The sequence below is a fragment of the Halichoeres trimaculatus genome, unplaced genomic scaffold, assembly GCF_033239565.1.
Source record: "Halichoeres trimaculatus isolate MK-OKI-2021-1 unplaced genomic scaffold, fHalTri1.1 fHalTri1_scaffold_1, whole genome shotgun sequence".
NCBI lineage: Eukaryota > Metazoa > Chordata > Actinopteri > Labriformes > Labridae > Halichoeres > Halichoeres trimaculatus.
The window spans coordinates 36,022,346-36,042,348 of record NW_027437179.1 but is presented as its reverse complement, the minus strand read 5'-3'; the positions used below and the strand labels follow the sequence as shown (position 1 = coordinate 36,042,348).

Here is a 20,003-nt window from a genome sequence, read left to right as displayed (position 1 = left end):
GATTTCAGTTTTTCCAGTGCAAACTTTCTGTGCTTGTGACTTCCAGCACAGAAAAGTGTTTATTTCACACAATGTTTTCTGAAATGCCATTACTGTTTAAAACCTAACATCAGTCTTTGTCATCCTGTTTACAGACAAGGATTTTTAACTCATTAACTCATTTTCATCAACTAATGGTTGATATTATTTCTATTGATCGCATATCTTTTCCATTTTTTTTTTTTTCATCTAGATTTTTTTTTTTATAAGCGTTTCTTTTAAGTATTGAGCACTTTGACAATTTTGTTGTTGTGTCTTGTCTTGTGCTGGTTGTTGGATTTTGTTGACAGGAGGCTGACTCATTCATTGCAAACCAACTTCAGCTGCATGTATACAATGGCCAAAATTATTATAACACCTGAAGGATCTAAAAATTTTATTTTTTCCTCCCAATCATGATCATAAAACATACAGTTGGTTGCTCTGAGCTCAAGAAATATCAGATGAAGTGATCCCTACTGTTTTTATCAACGCTGAACTTTAATTTTTTGTCAACAACACATGTCTCTGTTTCACCACAAAATTATAGCCTGACTGCTTAAACCCATAAACTGTAAAAAATATGGCCGTCATCTTGCTCAGCTCAAAGTAAGGATGCCACAAAAACTGCTGCCCCTGGTGGCTGGCTGCAGTAAAGGTCAAAAAATCCATCTCCCCAGTCATTCCAGATGAGCTGTGGTCAAACTTTAAAAAATTAATGCACCTTGTAGAAATGTTGACAGCTGCTGTTTTTGTGTATTTTTCGGGAATTGTAAAATATGTAATATATAAATAGTAAAATATAATATATACATATAAAATATGTAAAATATAAATAGGTAGAGCCAAGAATTGATGAGACACTTGAAAGAAAAATAGTTATTATTTTTGTCACCTGGCTCCACTCAGATTCTCTCATAGCCTCTACTGCGCAGACTCTAGCTGCACAACTGCTGCCAATGGCTGCGCCTGTGACGGGGGTATTTTGGCTTCAAAACCGTACAATGGTAAATGGCAGATATATAGTCAATGCTTGAAACTAATAACTAGGCAAGACGATCTAGCACAGGACAAGGAGAGACAGACTTTTATACATGAAGTAATGAAGCAGAGGTGGAAACAGTGAGGGGTGGGGATCACAATCACAAAGGCAGGACTTGAAGTAACCTGAAACAAGAGGAGAGTTGTTACTACAAACATGAAAGACAAGACTAAAGTAAAAGTGCAAACATAACATAACGGACAAGACGAGACATTTATTGCTCAGAGTCAGAGCATCTGATTCACAGTGCTATAAATATGCCTCAGCCTTAAAGAAAGCTTCTGCTCAGGTGTTAAATTAAGACTAAAGTTATATCTGTACTTTGCAGCCTCATGACTGTCACAGTCAGCTGTGTGGGTTGTAAACAAACAAGTGTTAATGAAACTGTGGGAGGCTGCATGTAAACAGAAATATCAGCGCTGGTGGTTCCAATAAAGCAGGAGCGTTTCCAGAGCAGCTGCTGGTTTTCATAGAGCTCACTCTGTCGTCCTCTAAGTGTTTTACTTTGTTCAAAGTGTGCAAACAGCTCAGGGATGGAGAGCGAAGCTACTTTACGAACAGCAGGTCTTTCTTTGATTTCTTGTAGGCTCATTTTGATCATTTTTTGATGTGATTCATTCTTACAGTCTAAAGTCTAAAAGCAGCCTTCAGCGCAAGTCCCTCAGCCTCTCCGAGACGTTTTTTCCAAAGCTTGAAGTTTAGGGATTTACTGCTTGAGTTAATGGAGTTAAAAGTGGCACTTAATCGTTGAAATAACTGGTTGCAGTGTTTTTTCTTTCTCTGGGTATAAGCCTATAAAAGGCTCTGTGTCCCGTCCCTTTTTTTCCAGTTATTTTTAGGGATTTAGCGACGCTGGGTTGCTGCTGCCCTGGTTGTTCAAAGTGAAACACGTTCATCATGAGACAGGAGATTTATTCTTTTAACAAAGTGAAAGCAACCTCCATCAGTGACCCTGTGCTCTCCTTGAGTTTGAGCACAGCCTGATTTACACCTCGTAGGTCGACAGTGGTCACTCCCCTTTCTCTGGCACTGTCCCACAGTGTGAAGATCCACGCAGAGTCCCAGACCTGTTAATTGCACCAGACATGGAAACCTAGAGGGAGAAATGAATATCTCATTTGTGTGCCAGTGTGTGTGTGTGCAGGGGTGAAGCGAATGCCAGTTGTCTAATAGCTTTCACACAAGCCTGATTGAATTAGACGAGGAGGAGGACTGCGTTCCTAATTGAATTGAGGAGACCCTGTGTTGCAAACAGTGCAGGCTAGTGTTCCCTGTGGCAGGGGAGAGGGGGAGGCAGGGTTAGTCCTCACTACAAAGCACAAAATCTTGCGGGTGCTCTCCTCTGGTTAGTCTGCGGCATTTACTGTCGTTTCACAAGGTTACGCTCTGTTTGGAAGTGACCATCAAAGGTTGGGAGTTTGTAGCTGTGGCGGCAGGAAAAGAGGCGATTAATTGGTATGTGGGGAAAAAAAGAAGACACTGCTTAAGTTTTTGTTGACTTTGGTGACCTCTTTGAGCAAAACCAGTAACTCTGCTCTCTTTGGCTTCCTGAAAAAACGTCCTCCTGCTGTTCCCACAGTCAGACCTGTCCCTCACACTGCTCTAACAGCACACACTGTACAAACCAGGGATGTTCATTAAGTTCCTCTTAACAAATAACAGTCCTACTGAGCTGTTACAAGTTAGTTAAACAAGTTATTAGTATTATTTTTAATAATACTGAAGTACTGGTCAAACAGCCAGAGTTAATACTGCATCATTCTACTACCTGGATGTAAATAGACACAGATGACAGATGGAAAAATGAAGCTCAAGTTGCATGTAGGCTGTATCTGGTGAAACTGACATACAACCTCTCACTGTGTAAGGGCATGTGGATGCTAACCTGCAACCTGAAGATTCTGCGTTTGGCCACATTAAACAAATAATGTTCAGTTTTGACTGTTTTCTGTTTTACTCTCTGTCCCTCTGACCTCTAACCCCCACACAGACAACCTCAGCAGATGTCTAACATGAGTCTGGTCTTCTTTTCTTGTTTTGATGTTAAGTCTTTGTTAATAATTCAACATTTCAGATCGAGACAAGCTAACGTTTCGGAAAGCACCCTGAGATGACAGTTGTTGTGATACCTGGCTTTAAGTGACGACTGATTAATTGATTGGTCAAACAGAATTTAAAATTTCCATTTAAACAAACAGCAGCTAAGTTGCTTTGGTTTATCATTATTGACATCCTAGAGCTTATTCCTGCTAGTTTGTTTTCTCTTCAGAGATCATATAGAAGCATCACTATCAGGATTTCAACTTTGAAAAATGTTGAGCACTGACCAGGATTTCATCATTTCAGCTGAAAATGTGCTGAAAACCGATCTATACAACTTAAGGCCCATTTATACACCCTTTGCCTACGACAATGTAACCTTCCGTTTCTAACTATGTTGCCATCACTGCTCACATACTTCCATAACTCCTTTACGTTGGCATTGCAGTTAACCAATACATCCACCGGGGGGGTATTCAAAAGTTTTTGACAACAAAACTCGAAAACAAGCACAGTGACTGTGAAGAAGGATTTAATAATGTACCGCTTGCATAGAAGACAAAAACAGAGGCAGTGTTGTAAGAGATGGTGGTCGGTGAAGCAGTTAAATACACTGCGAAAGTTCCACCATTGTTATTAAACTCTTCGTGTCTCACTAAAGCAGATGAAAGGAACGCAGAGTACAGACAGAAGGCTTTGTCCATATTTATATCCGTATGTGACGTTGAGCATAAATGGGCCTTTACACCTGATTTTAACAAATTTGCAACATGCCTGAAAACATAGTTATGTCCCTATAAATCATTAGCGTTTCCATTGTATAGCTGAAAGGTAAATAAAGACGATTATTTTGACAGGATTTCTTTAAATTAATTTTCCTGCAGCAGTTAAGTAGTTTCAAAGCTTTTTACATGATGATGATCATTTAATATGGGATACAAGCAGATTCTCAATATGGTCTCAACATGGACATTGATTCCTGTTTTAACTGAACTCTCTACTATCTACTAAAATCTCTGTTTTTGTATTTCTCACCTGAATATTGTGTTTTTAATCACAGTATAACAACATTACTGAAAATTTAAAACTGTGCAGTTATTTACCACCCTCATTAGGAAACTAGCGCTAAAGCTAACAGGTTGGCTTCGCATTGTTTCTACCGCTGAGTTATAGGTCGTCTGTTGTCTGTCTCGTAAAACAGACACTCATCTTTCCACAACTGACTTGTCTCTGCACAGGTTCCTTTAATAGTTTTATTTTTTACAGCCAGTTCCAAAGCAAACAGAGTCCATACTCGTGCTTCCCTCACTGTAGAGGCCTCTTTGGTCACAATGGAATACAGGGATATACCCAGCATCCACACACACACACACACACACACACACACACACACACACACAGAATAAAACCCTCTGACGCTCGCCGTTTTCACCGCTTTCAGCACTTTTTCCTGCTGTGCACACAAAACCTCGCACCTCTGATTTTTTTTTTCTCCCCCCTCCAGCCTTTCTCTTTCACACCCTGAACACCACACACCCACAGAACACACACATACACACACCTTGCCTGTCTTTGTCTCTTCTTAAATGGTGTGTTCATTAAATAAAGCAGTTTTTTGGAGGAGAGGCTGCTCTCTGAAAGGGGGGGGACAGGGCTGGTAGAGGGGGGCTGTTGTTGCTGCTGGACAAAGAGTCTCTCTGTCGGGTGGTGTGGATGAGAGATGGAGGGGGAGAGGGGTTGGGTGCTTGTTGGGGATGTTTTGTTTTCAGTATTTCCCTCAATAGGTGTGGCCTCGGGCTGGATTACCTGGAATCAGACAGCTGACTGTTTGCTTACAGCAGACAGGACTGTCTAGGTGGCCGTGATGTAAATGTCAAATTCCTGTTTTTGTTTGTCTTCTCTGTGTGTGGGGACAAAGAGAGGGTTGTCTGGCACACTAAAACATAATTATACTGCTTCTCAGCTCATTAGGAACCCACTGTGGCTTTGGTTCTTTCAGACTCTCATATAAACCATGTTATACTCTATGAAAGCTCAATAAATTGGTAAAAAAAAAAAAAAAGTGTCACAGTGACGTCAACCATTGGTTTATCCACCAAGAGGTAAATAAGCAGAGTTATGGTAAGCCTTTACAGCCAAAATATACCAGATCTGTATCCGCTCCTTTATTACGTTTAGACTGCGGCCCAGATCCAGCAGGTGGACGTGCTCCAAATGAGATACCCAAGTCTTTTATGTTTGCCAGTTGCTCGATCATAAACGCACCAATTTACACAGAGCAGATCGTGCAGGACAGGAAGTTGTGCAATGAAACCACTTTGAAACTTTGAGACTTTCAAAATAAGACAAACTATGCTAATGCCACATCATATTTAGCTCGACTACAACAACAAACCGACACAATGAGCAGGGTCAGGCCATGTGTCAACAGGTTTGAAGTTGGTAACACTTTATTTTGATAGTCCATCTCTTGACACTCAACAAGCTATCAGCTTGTATTGTTGTGTATATGTTGACAATCAACAGGTAGTCAACCACTATTTGATATATTATCTATTGATAATTAGGTAATCTAATTAGTAGTTGAAAACCAACAAAGTATCAACAGAATCAGTCATTTGATGGGTGATAAACGTTGGGGATATGTTAACATTTTACTGTTGACTTTGGATTGACAGATCGATTCAGAGTAGTAGGAGTTGACAATCTACAGATAGTTGAGTCTCAATTAATAGCCTTTTTTGTAAAAAAAAAAAAAACAGGATTTTTTTTTTTTGAACATGTCGTAAAACCTGGAAATGCACCTTATAGTCTACATGATTAGTTGGATATATGTTACTTGTCTATTGAAAATTTACATTAAATATCTACTGATAGCTTGTTGAGTGTCAACAGACGGACTATCAAAATAAAGTCTCACTTAAAAGTTATACAACCTAACATAAATGAGGAGAGGCTTATCATTGGGATAGGAAGCGTAGGTACCCCTGACTGACTACCAAGCTCTTGTGGATTGCCAGACGAGAGAGCACGCATCAAAACTCAACAGATCATACACAGGTCTGGGCTGTGTGCAGCATTAGCTTCTTGGAGAACAGCTCCAATGCAGTGCAGCCTGTCAGTCAAGTCAGCCATATGCCCCTTATCATGCCGAACTTGTAGCCTACAAGCAAAATAGACTATACAAACTAAAACTGCTTTAGTATTAGGCTCTCATCATGTTAAATTCTTCTCTATAATAAGCATAGTGGACACTTGAGGAACTGCAGTTCATCACACTTCCACTTTTTCAACAGTTTTTTAAAACCGAAACAGTTTCTGTTTGGTTTTAACATGTTAATATTATGAACTTGATTCCACAAGGACCTTGACATGTTTCAAGCCCTGATTAAAAAAAATGCTATACTAAAGTGCTCAAAATCTGACTGTTTAAAAGTCCCATCTCTGACGAGACAAATTGCCAATCGTGGTCAAGGTTTTTACAGTTTTGGATTTTGGATTGAATTTTCCCCAATTTTGGACGGCGCAACGCGCAGCAAGAAGGTCACCAGTTCACTTCCCAGCTTGGCCGGTGGGCCTTTCTGTGTGGAGTTTGCATGTTCTCCCATAGTCCAGAAACATGCTCATCAGGTTAATTGATCACCCTAAATTGTCTGTACATGTATTTGTGTACGTGAAAAGATCTCTGTCTATGTGTCAGCCCTATGACTGACTGGCGACCAGTCCAGTCCTGGGTTGGGCTCCAACCACCCGTGACCCTGAACAGCATAAGCAGTTCGGAAAATGAATGAATGAATGAATCTGAGGTGGCCAATTAGATCTGTCCCTTGCTCTATGTTACAGTAAGAAACAGTCAATACATTCTCTGTCACCTCTGAGAAATACTCTCCTCTTGGTCTTTATTTTCCGTTTTCAACGTGTCTTCGAATGTCAGCGATTGTATTTCAACCACTTCCCGTGTTGGCATTTCCACAATAGTTAGCATTACATTGAAAATACACCAGTCTCTAGTCCAACGCTGCTCCACTGCATATTGTGTCCAGTCCGACTGCCAGACAGCTAGTGTCATGTTTCCTACCCCTGTGATGGGGTGTAAAACCTCAAACCTGGTGACTGCACTCATTTTGCTGATTTGTTGTTGTAGTCAAGTGATGTACAATCTGATTTCGACACAGTTGACTTTATCTTGAAAGTCACTGGGTGTTTTCCGGTGGTTTCCATGCACAACTTCCTGTCCTTCTTTATCTGCTTTCTGTGAATTGATGTTTCACAGCTCCAGCATCCAGCAAAAAATAGAAAACGAGCATCCAGCCCTGTAACCCAGGGGAGCTGTTTGGCTATTTTTAGTCTTTGTTAAAGCTTTCTAGTTTAATAACATTTATGACAGAAAGAGTATTTGTCCGACAAAAACAATTCTGTCTTCCCCTCTCTGTATTTCGTGTCTTCTCTCCTCCACTTGAACACTGGAGCACAAATGCACACACTCTGTAGCCCTCAGATGGTTTTAGCTGCAGGTCTCCTCTTCAACCTGCTATAAATCTCTCGGCTGTAATATTCAGGAAACCTTTGAAACAACCAGCAAATTACCTGCTGTAAAAACTGACTAGCACCCTGGCGCAGCGTCGTACCCCTCGCAGCTCTCGCAGCACTATTTTTACTGAGCGAGTTGCTCCAAAGCCCCCTAATTAAAGCCTTTATGTCACTGTGTGTTATTAAAAGTCATAAACACAGACAGAGGAGCAGCGGGAGGTTTGGAATGTATGTGAAGGTTTTTTAATTCAGATTTTAAAGCTCGGCGTTGGAATGGAGTCGTGAAATATTTGGTGTTTAAATCATTAAACATTGCTCAGGCTGAAGCTGTCTTACTTTTTTGTAAGGATATGATTTAGCAGCGAATATTCCTCTAACTCTGGAACCAATTTGAGGTGATCTGGACCTCCTGACACAGCCTTCACTAAATTGAATCCGAAGTGTTTATAAATTCCTCTCTAAGCTTTTGTTCAAGGTCTTTATTCTTGACTTATTGCCACGTTTTTCTGTTTGTCCTACTTCCAGAGCCCACGTTAGCTAATAGCAAAAACGTGTCATGTTTGCTTGATAAATCTAAAAATATTAAAGGCAGCCTGTGTTTTAAAAAGAAGCAGGAACAACAGAAAAGCGCCTGTCAATGAATATTCTCGCAGTAATTAACTTTTCTTGCCAGAGGGAGATCTGAACTTAGAGGAAACATCCCAAAAAAAGAGAAGACAGCCTTTAGCTCTCGCATGTTGAGCGAGTCTGCCAGGATGGTGATCAAACAGCTCAACAGCAGCAATCTGGGCAGGCGGGGAGGTGGGGAATTAAAGCTCTGATCTGTTTTTTAATCACAGCTCTCCTCCGCTTCTGACACCAGACAACTTAGTAACTCTTAAAATCTGTCATCCCGGTATGAGGTGGAAATTCCCCAAATATTTCCCCAAAATAAAGGCTGTGCCAGGGCGGGGAGACAAGCCAAGACACATAACACCAAGTCCTCTTTAACTGGATATGAGAGATTCTACAAACATACTCGTTTTCTGATGTGGAAGAGGAAGCGCTCACAGATGGTTCTCTATTAAATAAATGCTTAAATGTCAGTGCTGTTTATTTTTCTCTAAATGAGTTTTGTACTTGGAACTTTTTAAACACTGTGAGTCCAGCTTGTCGAGCCTGAGTTAGACAAAACACGAAAACTTGGATTAATATTTTAGGACAGCTGACAAAATGAAGGCAGCAGGCATTAAACTAAAGGTTTGTTTAAGAGTCAAGTTTAGCATCTGGTTTTATCATTTTGGTAGAAGACATTGACTTTTTTAATGAAATATTCAGATTTCAGAACACAAGCTTGAAACACTTCAGATCCATGACAAAAAGCCAAGTTCTTACTGAAAATGTGTTTCTCCCAAGGGGCTACATGCAGTTTGAAAAAAAAAAGAAGTTGCAGTTCATTTAGAACTAGAGGTTGGCTGCAGAAAGACCAGAAACCACAAACACACCAAGTTAAAAAAAAAAAAAAGAGAGAGGGACTATTATGGCATTAAAAAACCTATTTACAGCCTGTTTCAGAAAATAGCTTCAGTCTCAAACGCTAATTTGGCGACCGGCACACACTGAATGAAGGGTTGATTTTTTTCTAGCTGGGTGGTTTAAAAGATATCAGGAAGTTGAGTTTGTCCAATCAGAGGCACAGCTCAGCTCACATGACCGACAACCCTGTAGCTGTTAGGGAGGTCAAAGCCCGCATCATATCCAATATGGCCCCCTCCATTCGACTTCATAACTCTGCTTCAGGAACACATGGGTGCCAGCAACACAGTCTATGGCTTCTCCCTGCAGTGATCAGATAATAGAAAAACACCAAGAAATATGTCTTGTATCAGTTGAGGCAGACAGTTATTTCTGTGTATGTATATTTTCACATCATAATTTATTTTTCTGTACTACATAGGGATGGGTACCTTTTACATCTGAAATGATATGGTACCGATGCCCGGTACCTGGCAATCAGTACCGGTACTTAACGGTACCAATTCTCTGTACTTTTTTGTGTTAACATGGTAAAAAAGATCAATTTGTTTAATAAAAAATAGTACAACTTATCAACTTAACATATTTATTCTTCAATATATAACCTTTCAATGCTGTGTTCGTGTCCAGCATTGAAAATCGTCTACTATTCCACTCCCTCACAGTCAAAAGGATGCATTTAGGTCCCTAAACGTGGTACTTGTTGATTTTACATGCATCAGTACCTGCTACTTTTTGACAGAATTAGGTCAGTACCTATAAAAGTACCTAATTTGGTGCCCATCCCTAGTAGTACTATTGCGTAAGTAGGCCAGGGGTAACCCACTTGTTTGATTCTGTGGACCACCTCGGCTCACTGAGCAGTATGAAGGGCTGCTTGTTCGATACAAACTCCCTGAAAAACAAATTTTCACAGAGCACCTGTTCCTGAAATGCTGTCCCCTAATTCAACATTTAGCATTTTCTAGCCACAAATGCTGGATGCTGAAATGCTGAGCCTTAACTCTCTAACTCTGAGTGTGTGCAACCGCTTCAGCAAAGACTGACATGATGCTTTAACACCTGTATAGAACTTCAGACAAGGTGGAGATCATTTACACTTCAACATTTTTTTTTTCCAAAAAAATATATTAATTATTGTAATTTTGAAGTTTGCATTGACACAGGCAGTTTGGATTCAAAAGAACAGCAACTTCAACTCTTTGAGGGAGCTCTTAGCTGAGTAGTGGTATTTTTAAAACACACCTTACGGGCACCTCACATGATCGCTGCAGGCAACCGGGTACCCGTAGGCACTCTGTTTCCCACCCCCTGATGTAGACAAAACCACTTACACCTCCAGGGAGGATTTTCTTTTTTACAACTCCAAAAATTGTCCAAAGTTAATAGTAATGTCTCTTTGGGACTGTGAAAAGCAAACCAAGTCGGTAGCATGCATACTGACCATCTGAAGTTGTTTCAGATGAGGTGTGAGACTGCTGATGGATTGTAGGTAGGTTGTAGTAGATTGTGGGCTGAACAAACCGCCTTTCTTCATTTTACATTTTGAGTAAGGATACGCTTTCACATCTACAAAAGCTTCTTTCAAATATAAAGGAAAACCCACCTAATAGATAAGAAATAGTGCTTTGTCCATAGGGGGCGAACAAATTGACAAAATATAAAGTTCCTCATAGGAGCTTTAAATCTAGTCTGGTCAGTTTTACAACACTGGATTTTCTTACAAGACACATCATAAACTTCCTCTATGGATAAATGGGTGAATTTAAGGACATGTGGAAAGAAGCGTACATCTTATGACCGGGGTTAGACTTTGAAATATGCATCAGTGGATTCATGCTGTGCAGAGGTTTAAGAGAGTGAATCTCTTATCGATTAACCTTTGACATACACTGGCTTTAGATATCATTTCAATACAGCTTCAATGTGTAAAACTCCTCGAGCACCTCCAGAAAAAGTGGTTCAGAACATTGTCTTCTGTATGTCATACATTTGGTTTTATAGCTGACAGTAAAATGCTGTAAAGGAGGCAACAAAGTGCCAGAGTGGACATCAAATGCAGTTTCTAGTGCCCAGATTTTTAAAGTATTGGACAATATTTACACATCGCCTGCCTGTGTAAGGGTTCTTTGACAGAAAGATACCCGCAATGGGAATTTTACTCGAAGAAAGCGAAGACCATGTTAGACTTTTCATGTTTATTTTTCAATTTTGAAGTTAAGCAGTCCAACCAATAGCCTCGATCCAAAGACTCAATTTCATTTAATGCTTATTGTTTGTTTTTACGATCTATCATCAATGCATTTCTCAGTTAACACTGAATCTCTGAGTCAATTTGCAATAGAAAGTAAAACAACACTGTAAAAACGAAATGTAAGCAAGTGTTTATGCCTTATTTTTAGTTTATTGGACTTGGTAAAAGCCACATTCACCTGATGACTTCAAAAAATGTCTTAATTTGAGACATTAACAGACAAAAACAACACCCAGGTAAAATTTAATTGTTAGGACTTTTTACACTTAAGATAAAAAAAATACTTGGTTAGGGTTTAGTTTTTTCTGTGTAGAAATGTTGATCAATTTAACATGCACAAAATACAGACATATATGGTAATAAAAATGGATTGAATGTACATCTAACAGTGAAAATAGTGGATAGGCACTGTGAAAATCCACCATCCTCTCCTCATGCAGGTTTTAAAGTCATTGTTTTAACTGCTGTGCACTGCTTCCCTGTTCCAGCTCATACATTCACCATGAGCACAGCAACATGCTGAATTCCTCTGCCTGTAAAACTCCTGAGCAGTCATCCCCCTTCTCCTTTCTCCTTCCCTCCTCTCTTTGTTCTCATCTTTACCCTCCTCCTCTCTCCTCCCTCCCCTTCACCACCTCTTTATGCAGTTCCCTTTGGTGTTTCTCCGCTCTCACATAGACCTCACTGGTGCCGCTGAGGTTCGATCCCAATTCCCCTCCTGCCTGTTGCCGGGGCCTCTTTCACTCGTGATGTTGACTGGCAGTGTGAATGTCCAGGCCTCATGTTTCGCTCTGTGCCCGAAACCTTTTCCTCCATCAATCATAGGAGAAGAAAAACATGTCAGGGCTAATGCTCAGCGCGGAGATCTTTGGGATTAGTTTTATTTTGCAATAACCCTGTCGGCCTCATGCATGTGTGATAACACAGCAAAGATACTGGACATAATGTGCATTTAATGAAAACGGCTTCTCTTTGGAGCTTTATGCTAAATATGCTTGCCGTGCTTTGGTCAATCATACTGAACTAATACAACTGTCTCAACACATAGACATTACAGCTATGGTTCATGCATCCCTGGGGTTAAATATCAGTCATGCATGCAACCCTTAACAATTTTATTAGAACAAAATGTAAATGTGCATGCAGCAAACCATACTGTAAATCCTAAATTCCCTTTTCACATGCGAGCATCGTGCGCCAAATACTGTCAACTGTTGCAAAGCTAATCATATCCACAATGACTTCATTCATTTTGAGTCCTACAATAAATGACAGAAAAAGTATTAGGGAAATGGATCTAAATTGAAAGAGCAGAAATAAGCTGGAAACCACTGGAAACTGGAAAGCAGAGTGAAAGCTGAGGCTAGGAATAACCCAGAGAGACCAGAAGTGTGAGCTTTAAGGGGATTTACTAAAACAAGCAAACAAACTTCCTCTAAGTTTCTGATCTGTCCTGATCTTTGTGAGAGATATAACTTTTTTTTTTTTTTTAGAGTTTTTGATAGATTTAGACATTCTGCAGTGGTGTATTTTACCTCTTCTTTTCTCTTTCCTTTAACCTCAAAGCCCTAGGAAGGAACTTTGTTTGTCTTGGCTTTGGCGCCCCCTGTGGACAAACTGTACCTACGCTTATATCCTGCTGTCTTTTAACGGTCAGATATTCCACTTATTGTAATTTTTTTTTGATCATCTTTTTTTTTAGTTAAATATGACTATCACTTATATCTACTTTAATGTTTTTGCATCCATTCATACTTAAATATCTTTTACTTGTTATACCCTGTTCATTTGTTCCAGTGTTTTATTACTTATATCTCATTTTTCCTTTTTTTTTTTTTTTGAATAGTCTACATAGTTTCACGCCTTAGCTCTTCTTGGTCTCAATTCATGTTGTTAGAATCAAATGTTGTCTAAGATGAAAAAAAAAAATAAAAAAAGAAGAAGAAGAATTTTTTTTTTTTTTTTTTTTTAGATATTTACAATGTGCTGCTGTGGTGTTCCTTTAGGGGGAAGATGCAACTTTTTTTTTAACCTTTTTATCCCAGGATACATACAGGCCACCAGGACTTCTTTGTCCTAAAGGCTTATTTTCTCTTCTTTCAGGAACTGTTCGAATATTCTTGCCCAAGTTCTAGAAAACTTACGGTAATGTGAACAGTTTGCATCACTTATTTCCTGTGATTAAATGACATGGCACATAGATCTCTATGCAGTGGCATAGAATGGGAACACCGACATCCCAATGGGATAAAATAGACAAACCTAAAGCTATAAAATGAAGAGGAGTGGTTTCTGGTGACTATAGCGCCTCCTATGGAGAGATTGGTACCTCTTGTATCTTGTCTAATTTTGATCTCTACTTGTGTTAGCTGTTTTTTTAGGTGAACATGTCCTTTTAGCTGTGTTTTAACCGTCATATATTCCAAACATTGGGATTTTTTTGTTATGAAAATGTAGAAAAAAATCAGTTTAAAAGAGTGAGAATTACACCATTGACGCCTAACCTGCAGCAGCACTTTCAGACATCAAAATGAACTAAATAAAAATAATATACAAACTGTCATTTACGTTCTTATACAGTTTTGTGGACATAAGAAAGGCATCAAATGTCTTTAAATCTTGATGGAGTAGCACAAACCAGCAAAGAGCAAAGGAAACATTTCAGCCCCAGACCTTCCTTATTGTTGCTGCTACTTTGCCCAGATTGAAAGCCTCCAATTCAGACTTCATATTTGTTAAAACTGCATAAATCTACAAGAAAAAAATCACACTACTCCAGCTCATTTTATCCCAAAGTTCAATCAATCAAAGAAAAAAGTTTAATTTATCTTGAATATACATTTTTCTAACTGTTACTGCAACACTTTTCCATCTTTCACCGTGCTTGAATCACTAAAACAGCCCTATGTGGTGCTGACTGAGTAATGTCCTCTGAGCTCCAGAGGGGGAAAAAGAGCATTAATCCCCGGCCTGTAGGTCTGCGAGTGCGCTGATTTGTCCGTCTAACACAAACATTGGGATTGGACTAGGGACTAATTCTGCTCTGTGATTTGAACTGCTTTAAATGGAAGTTACAGCTGCACATGTTTCCATATTCCAGATGCTACAGTTTAGCTGTAATTGCAAGTGTAGCCTTAAAATGAAATACGGGCTGCAGTTTTATTGGTAGAAAATTGCAGTTGTGTTATTGTAAGTTTTTTTTTGAAACATGAAAAATTGGTGGGGAAAAAAAACCTTTTCCCAGTATGAGCAAGACAAATAGTTTGAAATATAACAGCAACAAGAAATAAATTAGCGTCTACACCAGGTTAGAGGGATATCTCAATTAAAGTTTGGTTTTAAAAATGACAGAATTTAGTAGGAGAGCTGCTTTATTCTGCTTCCTTTCATCAAACATGTTGAATTATTCTGCTTTTTGCATGTTTCTATAAAAAACAGCAGCCCTGTCAAGCCTGGGGGTATTAAACTTTACACATTCAGAGCCTCCTCTGTGTGAATTTTCCTGCTTCCAACACCTCCTTTATCTGAGGGGCAGGTGGGCTCTACTGGATTACCTGAAGCTAAACTCTAGCTGGTTTGGCCCAAGATAGAAAGAGCTCCTGACAGGTGCAGGTGCAAACGGTTAAAAAAAGCTGTTTCTTTTTTTTTCCTTCTTGGAGCGTTGAAGGTTTGGGCGAAATTTGACTCAGTAGAGGATAAGGGGATTTCACAGACAGCTAAGTTAGTTTGTTTATCGCTGCACTGACGGACGCTTATGGCAACGTACAAACACACTCACCTCGTATGCAGCCTGTGACTCACCCACACACTGACAGAAAGACAAACACACAATTTTCTGCTCCTACAGTGTGCGCGTCCATCACTGTCTCTGCCGTGAATTCAGCTCTCCTCGTGTGTTTCCGCAGAGAAGCCTTTAAAGGGCTCTTAGACAGAAAGCAGGGCACTTCAGAGACAACTCAGGCAACTAGAGCACGGTGAATAATTCAGAGCAAACTTACAACATGTTGCCATGTTGCCATATGTGCAGAGAGTTGCCTCACATGCAAGGCTTCCCCGGCATGTATTAATAAGTTGTTTGTGCTGATGTATATTTATAACTTTGACTCGTGCTGTGTAATTTCTGGAGTTCTGGATGCTAATGGCTTCAGCTGTGATGTAAGATGTTACAAAATCCAGTGTAGCTCCAAAAAATGCCAGAAAAGTCAAATCAAGAGAATGTCAGAGTAAATATTTAATGACTATTAGAGACAAAGAAATGATACACACTAAGGTACACGCTTCAACTGTTGAATTAATAAAGACATTAGAGATGAGAGATGAGAAGCAGTTTAACACCTCACACTAAAGTACCATCTCATCCTTATTTAAGGCAACAATGTGAATATTTTTCATATTTCTTCTTGAAGTTTCTCCTGCACTGCACAAAAATATGGATAATATAAAACCAATGTGTGCAGCACTACATGCATAAATGTGTACAGCCATAAAAGAAATACTTTTTGACAAATTTGTAAATGTAAACAGATTAAAAAAGGGAAATTGATCATTTTCATGATGAATACTTTTTGAGAAAAAAAAGCTTTAGTAGAAAGTATTGGAAGCATTGATTATAGCTGTTCATTAACAGTTAGCCGTCAAAATGAGCATTCCAGCTAAGAGCCCCCAAATTTGTAGAATGTATATTTGATTTCTGCAGGAACTCAAAGAACCATTTCATTTTTGTCATCAAATAAAAAGTAAATTTGCAACATTAATCTTTCAAAGATAGTTCCTGATTCATGATTCTTGCTTTGCATTAGCTGCATATTAAAATCAGTTATGCTGATAAAATAGGGGGATGCTGTTCTAGCCCTTTTCTTTTTTTTGGCATCAGAAAACTGGTCAGTTTTTGTTAGCTCCGTTTTGGAACAAGTAACCAGCGCTATATACAAAATAAGAATACTTTTTTTTCTCAGATACTTTACAGTCGGTTATTTTTGTCTTGAAACCTTTTAACTTGCTGCTCATCTGTTTGGAAGAGCACTTTTTGAGTTGCTTTATCTCAATGAAACTATGTTGAAACTTCTCTACAGCTTGAAATTAGTTTTCTGAAATTTGGTTTGTACCATACCAACTTTATTTATAAAGCACTTTTAAAAACAACCACAGCTGTAAACTAAGTGCTGCACAGGTAGATCAAATTAAAAAGATAATAACAGATAAGAAAAAAACAGACACATAAAAGAAAACATACTAATAACAACTACACACAAATAAAAACAGATAAAAGGGATTAGAAGAAAATAAAAGGGAATAAGACCAAGCAAAGAAACTAAGTCTCACCAAGAATAAGAGCCAAAGAGTAAAAATGGGCCTGAGGGGGCCCTTGCTGGTCTAAGTGCTCCAGCAACATAAAAAATAGATTTTTTTCTTTAACTTAGTGTTTTTTTTCTCTCTTGGATGGAACGTGGGCTTCTACTAAAGTTTAAATACTTCTGCATTGGCTTCTTTGTAAAAAGAGGTATGGTGCGCTTGTTATGACATCCTGTAGACTTGGAGCAAAGTGTCAAAGCTCTGGTTAAGCATCAGGTTTTCAGAAGTCCTCTGTCATGTGTCAGGCTTCAGAGTGAACTACCTGAGAGTCAATTACACACCTCAAAAACAGAGTTATGAGATAATACTGATGAATTAATCCAGGTAGCATCTACATTGTACAGTCAAGCACTTTACTGCATCAGTAACACTGAAGTACTTAACACAATCAGTTACAACCAGCCCCGTGCTTTTAACTGTGCTTAACACTTCATTGCACTAGCTGCAAGACTACACAGCAAAAACCAAAACCTAGGCAAATGTTTGTGCCTCATTTTTAAAATTGAGTCCAGGAAATGTCTTATTTCAGCATAACAAATACAGAAATGATGACTGAATTGCTTGCAAAGAGTTAAAATAAATACCTTTAAAGTTTCCTCAAACATCACTTAACTCTTTTAATGTCTTAAAACAATATATTTTTCAGGGCTTTTCATGTAAAGTGCTTCATATTAAGTGTAATGAGACTTATTTTTGCTGAAATAAGACAGAAACAGTTGCTTCAGTTTGAAATTTTTGCAGTGCAGAAACTATATATTCATAGACTGGACATCAGATAGTACAGAAACCTGAAGCATACACTAAATCCTGTATCTCAGATGATCGTGTTGTTGTGGTGTGAAGAATGAGACAACATGTTAAGATGTGCAATCGCAGTGGCTCCTCAAAAACTGGTAGTTCATGGCTGGGTTGTTAAATGTGCAGAGAAGCTTGTGTTGAATTTAGATGGTCATGAGACTTGGACAAATTGTGATTTTTCTTTTCTTAACTCACAGTTATTCTTCAGTAACAGCGGAAATTATTGTATTGACACTCGTCCAACTGTTCTTCCTCATTCTGATGTGTGTCCTCCTTTCTTCCAGCCTGTCCCTCTGGCTTTTTTAAGCCAACTCAAGGAGATGAAGCCTGCCTGCAGTGTCCCATCAACAGCCGCACCACCAGCGAGGGCGCCATCAACTGTGTTTGCAGGAACGGATACTACCGCACTGACTCAGATCCTCTCCAGATGCCGTGCACAAGTATGTATAGTACTGAAGTGGTTAGGTTTGAACCCTAACTTGACACTCCGCACAAACACTTATAGCACTGCGTACCCACAGAGCCTTTCATGCCAAATATGAACTCTTTGACACACGCACATTTCACACCCGCCAGCAGAAGAGCCCTGGGATCAAAGGACAGTGGTAGTCTGTGTAACTGCAAACAGAGAAAGCCTGTCAGCGCCGTCCCTCACACGAACATGACGCTGACATGCTCATAGTGTGGCTGTCCACAGATCTGACCCTCCTCTACATCACACAGTCCCCGTACTCCAAGGCGGAGCAGGGTTACTGGGCCAGGGCGCGCTGCTTTGTGAAGAGGCCGGCCCGGAGAAAGAATCCGGGCAAGACTCTCTCTTGTCATGCCAATGAAGCTGTTTGAATTTGAATTTGAATTTGATGCTGACACCAAGGTTGCGCGAAAGAGACGGGAGGATAGAGGGGCTGGAGGGTGAGGGTGAGACTTGTAGAAAGAGATGAAGAAGAGGAGGGAATTTGAGAGAGCTGGTAGGGGTTTGGTTCATGTGAGAAAGACAGAATCAGCGCTTAGAGTGTGGTCGGCTAAAACAAAACAGGGGTGAGGAAGAAAAAAAAGCTCTTTCAGCGTCGGGTGGTGTTTTTTCCCTCCTCGCTCCCTGTCCGCCTGTTGAAAGGGAGCAAGGAGGGAAGAGATTTGATGGCCTCCAACAAAGGAGATTTGCATAAGCCTGGCTCTGGGAGTCGAGCAGCTGTTGTGAATGAGAAAGCAGCAGCGTCACGTCACCCGTATTAGACGCAGCAGGGCCTGGCCTGATTAAAGCCAAGGGACCGGGCTCATCAGAGCCGCCCCGCCAGCTAATGGGGGGGATATTAGTCCTCCTCCCCTGGAAGGAGATGCCAAGGAGGAGTTATGTCTCCACGTATGAGAGACACCAAGAAGTGCTCTCTGGTGGGCTTCCTTCCAAACCGGAAAACTACTAATTGCCGCCAATTAAAAGGAGGTTAAATAAGAAGTGATCGATTCAGATTTCGGATGTTGTGGGCGGAGTGGAATTGTTTATCTCATTAGTCCTGGAGGATTCCTCTCTCATAATTAGGTGCACATGTCTGTAGAAGATAAACACTCCTCATTGTTTGTTTGTTTGGCCTGTCACTCAACACGCAGCGCCATGTGGAAAAGTTTCCACCGTGCATTGCCGAGCGGAGCGAAGCCGCTGAGAATGTCTCAACAGGGGGAACAGTCGGTTCCTCTCCGCTGCAGTAACTCTATACGACACTCCATGAGAAAACTGTCAGGAGTGGATGTTAAGAAAACACTTGACAAAGTGGACAGCAGCGTGAAAAATGAGAGATGTAAATGGGAATCTCGAGGGAAGAGGCTCTGCCAGCTTACAGTCAGCTCAGACCTCAAAGAGGATAAAGTGAGTTTGTCTTCTGCGGTGAAGGGTCGTTTAAGTGGAGGCCGCCACGTTATCACAACACTGCTTCCATTAGAAAATTAACACAATGCTACAGAGGAAAGATAATGCATTAGCAGCCTGTCCTTAAGGTCCTGGAGCAGATGATTGACAACCATCACAGCTCTTTTCTGCACTTAGCGCTCCTGTGAGGAGCTTTGTGCCGAGTTTGGCGCCTCCTCTGGTGGAGTAAATCTTCCATGCTTGCTGTTTGTGTGCTGTATATGTGTAGATTGCATTTTCTGATTAGGAAACTCAATTTGCTGACTTTGGGAAGTGAAATACATCAGTCACTGGGACCTAATCTTTCTCAAAGCTGTGAAAATTAATCACTGGAACTTTAATCTCACTTGGACTTGGAGCACATCTTTTTGCATTCACAAAGATATTCAGCAAAAAACAAAACAAAAAATACTGATGCAACACAGAGAATAAGACTGCTGTAAGATCAACTTTTAGGATATCTCAATCTTGCGTGTATCTATCAGCTTGTCATCTTTTTGCAGCCCACAGCTTCACTTCTATCACCCGTTCTCTGGTTTCTCTCAATCCACCTC

At 40.0% G+C, this 20,003-nt stretch overlaps 1 protein-coding gene across 4 annotated transcripts in view; it reads left to right on the top strand.

The window, feature by feature from the left end:
* The window catches only part of ephb2b (eph receptor B2b), a 238,679-nt gene that overhangs the window by 151,388 nt on the left and 67,288 nt on the right, over positions 1-20,003 (top strand). For all 4 annotated transcript variants that reach the window (XM_074669379.1, XM_074669361.1, XM_074669370.1 and 1 more), the window contains exon 4: positions 17,834-17,989. In XM_074669379.1, the coding sequence (XP_074525480.1) occupies positions 17,834-17,989 (156 nt within the window). The remainder of the gene's footprint in view (positions 1-17,833; positions 17,990-20,003) is intronic.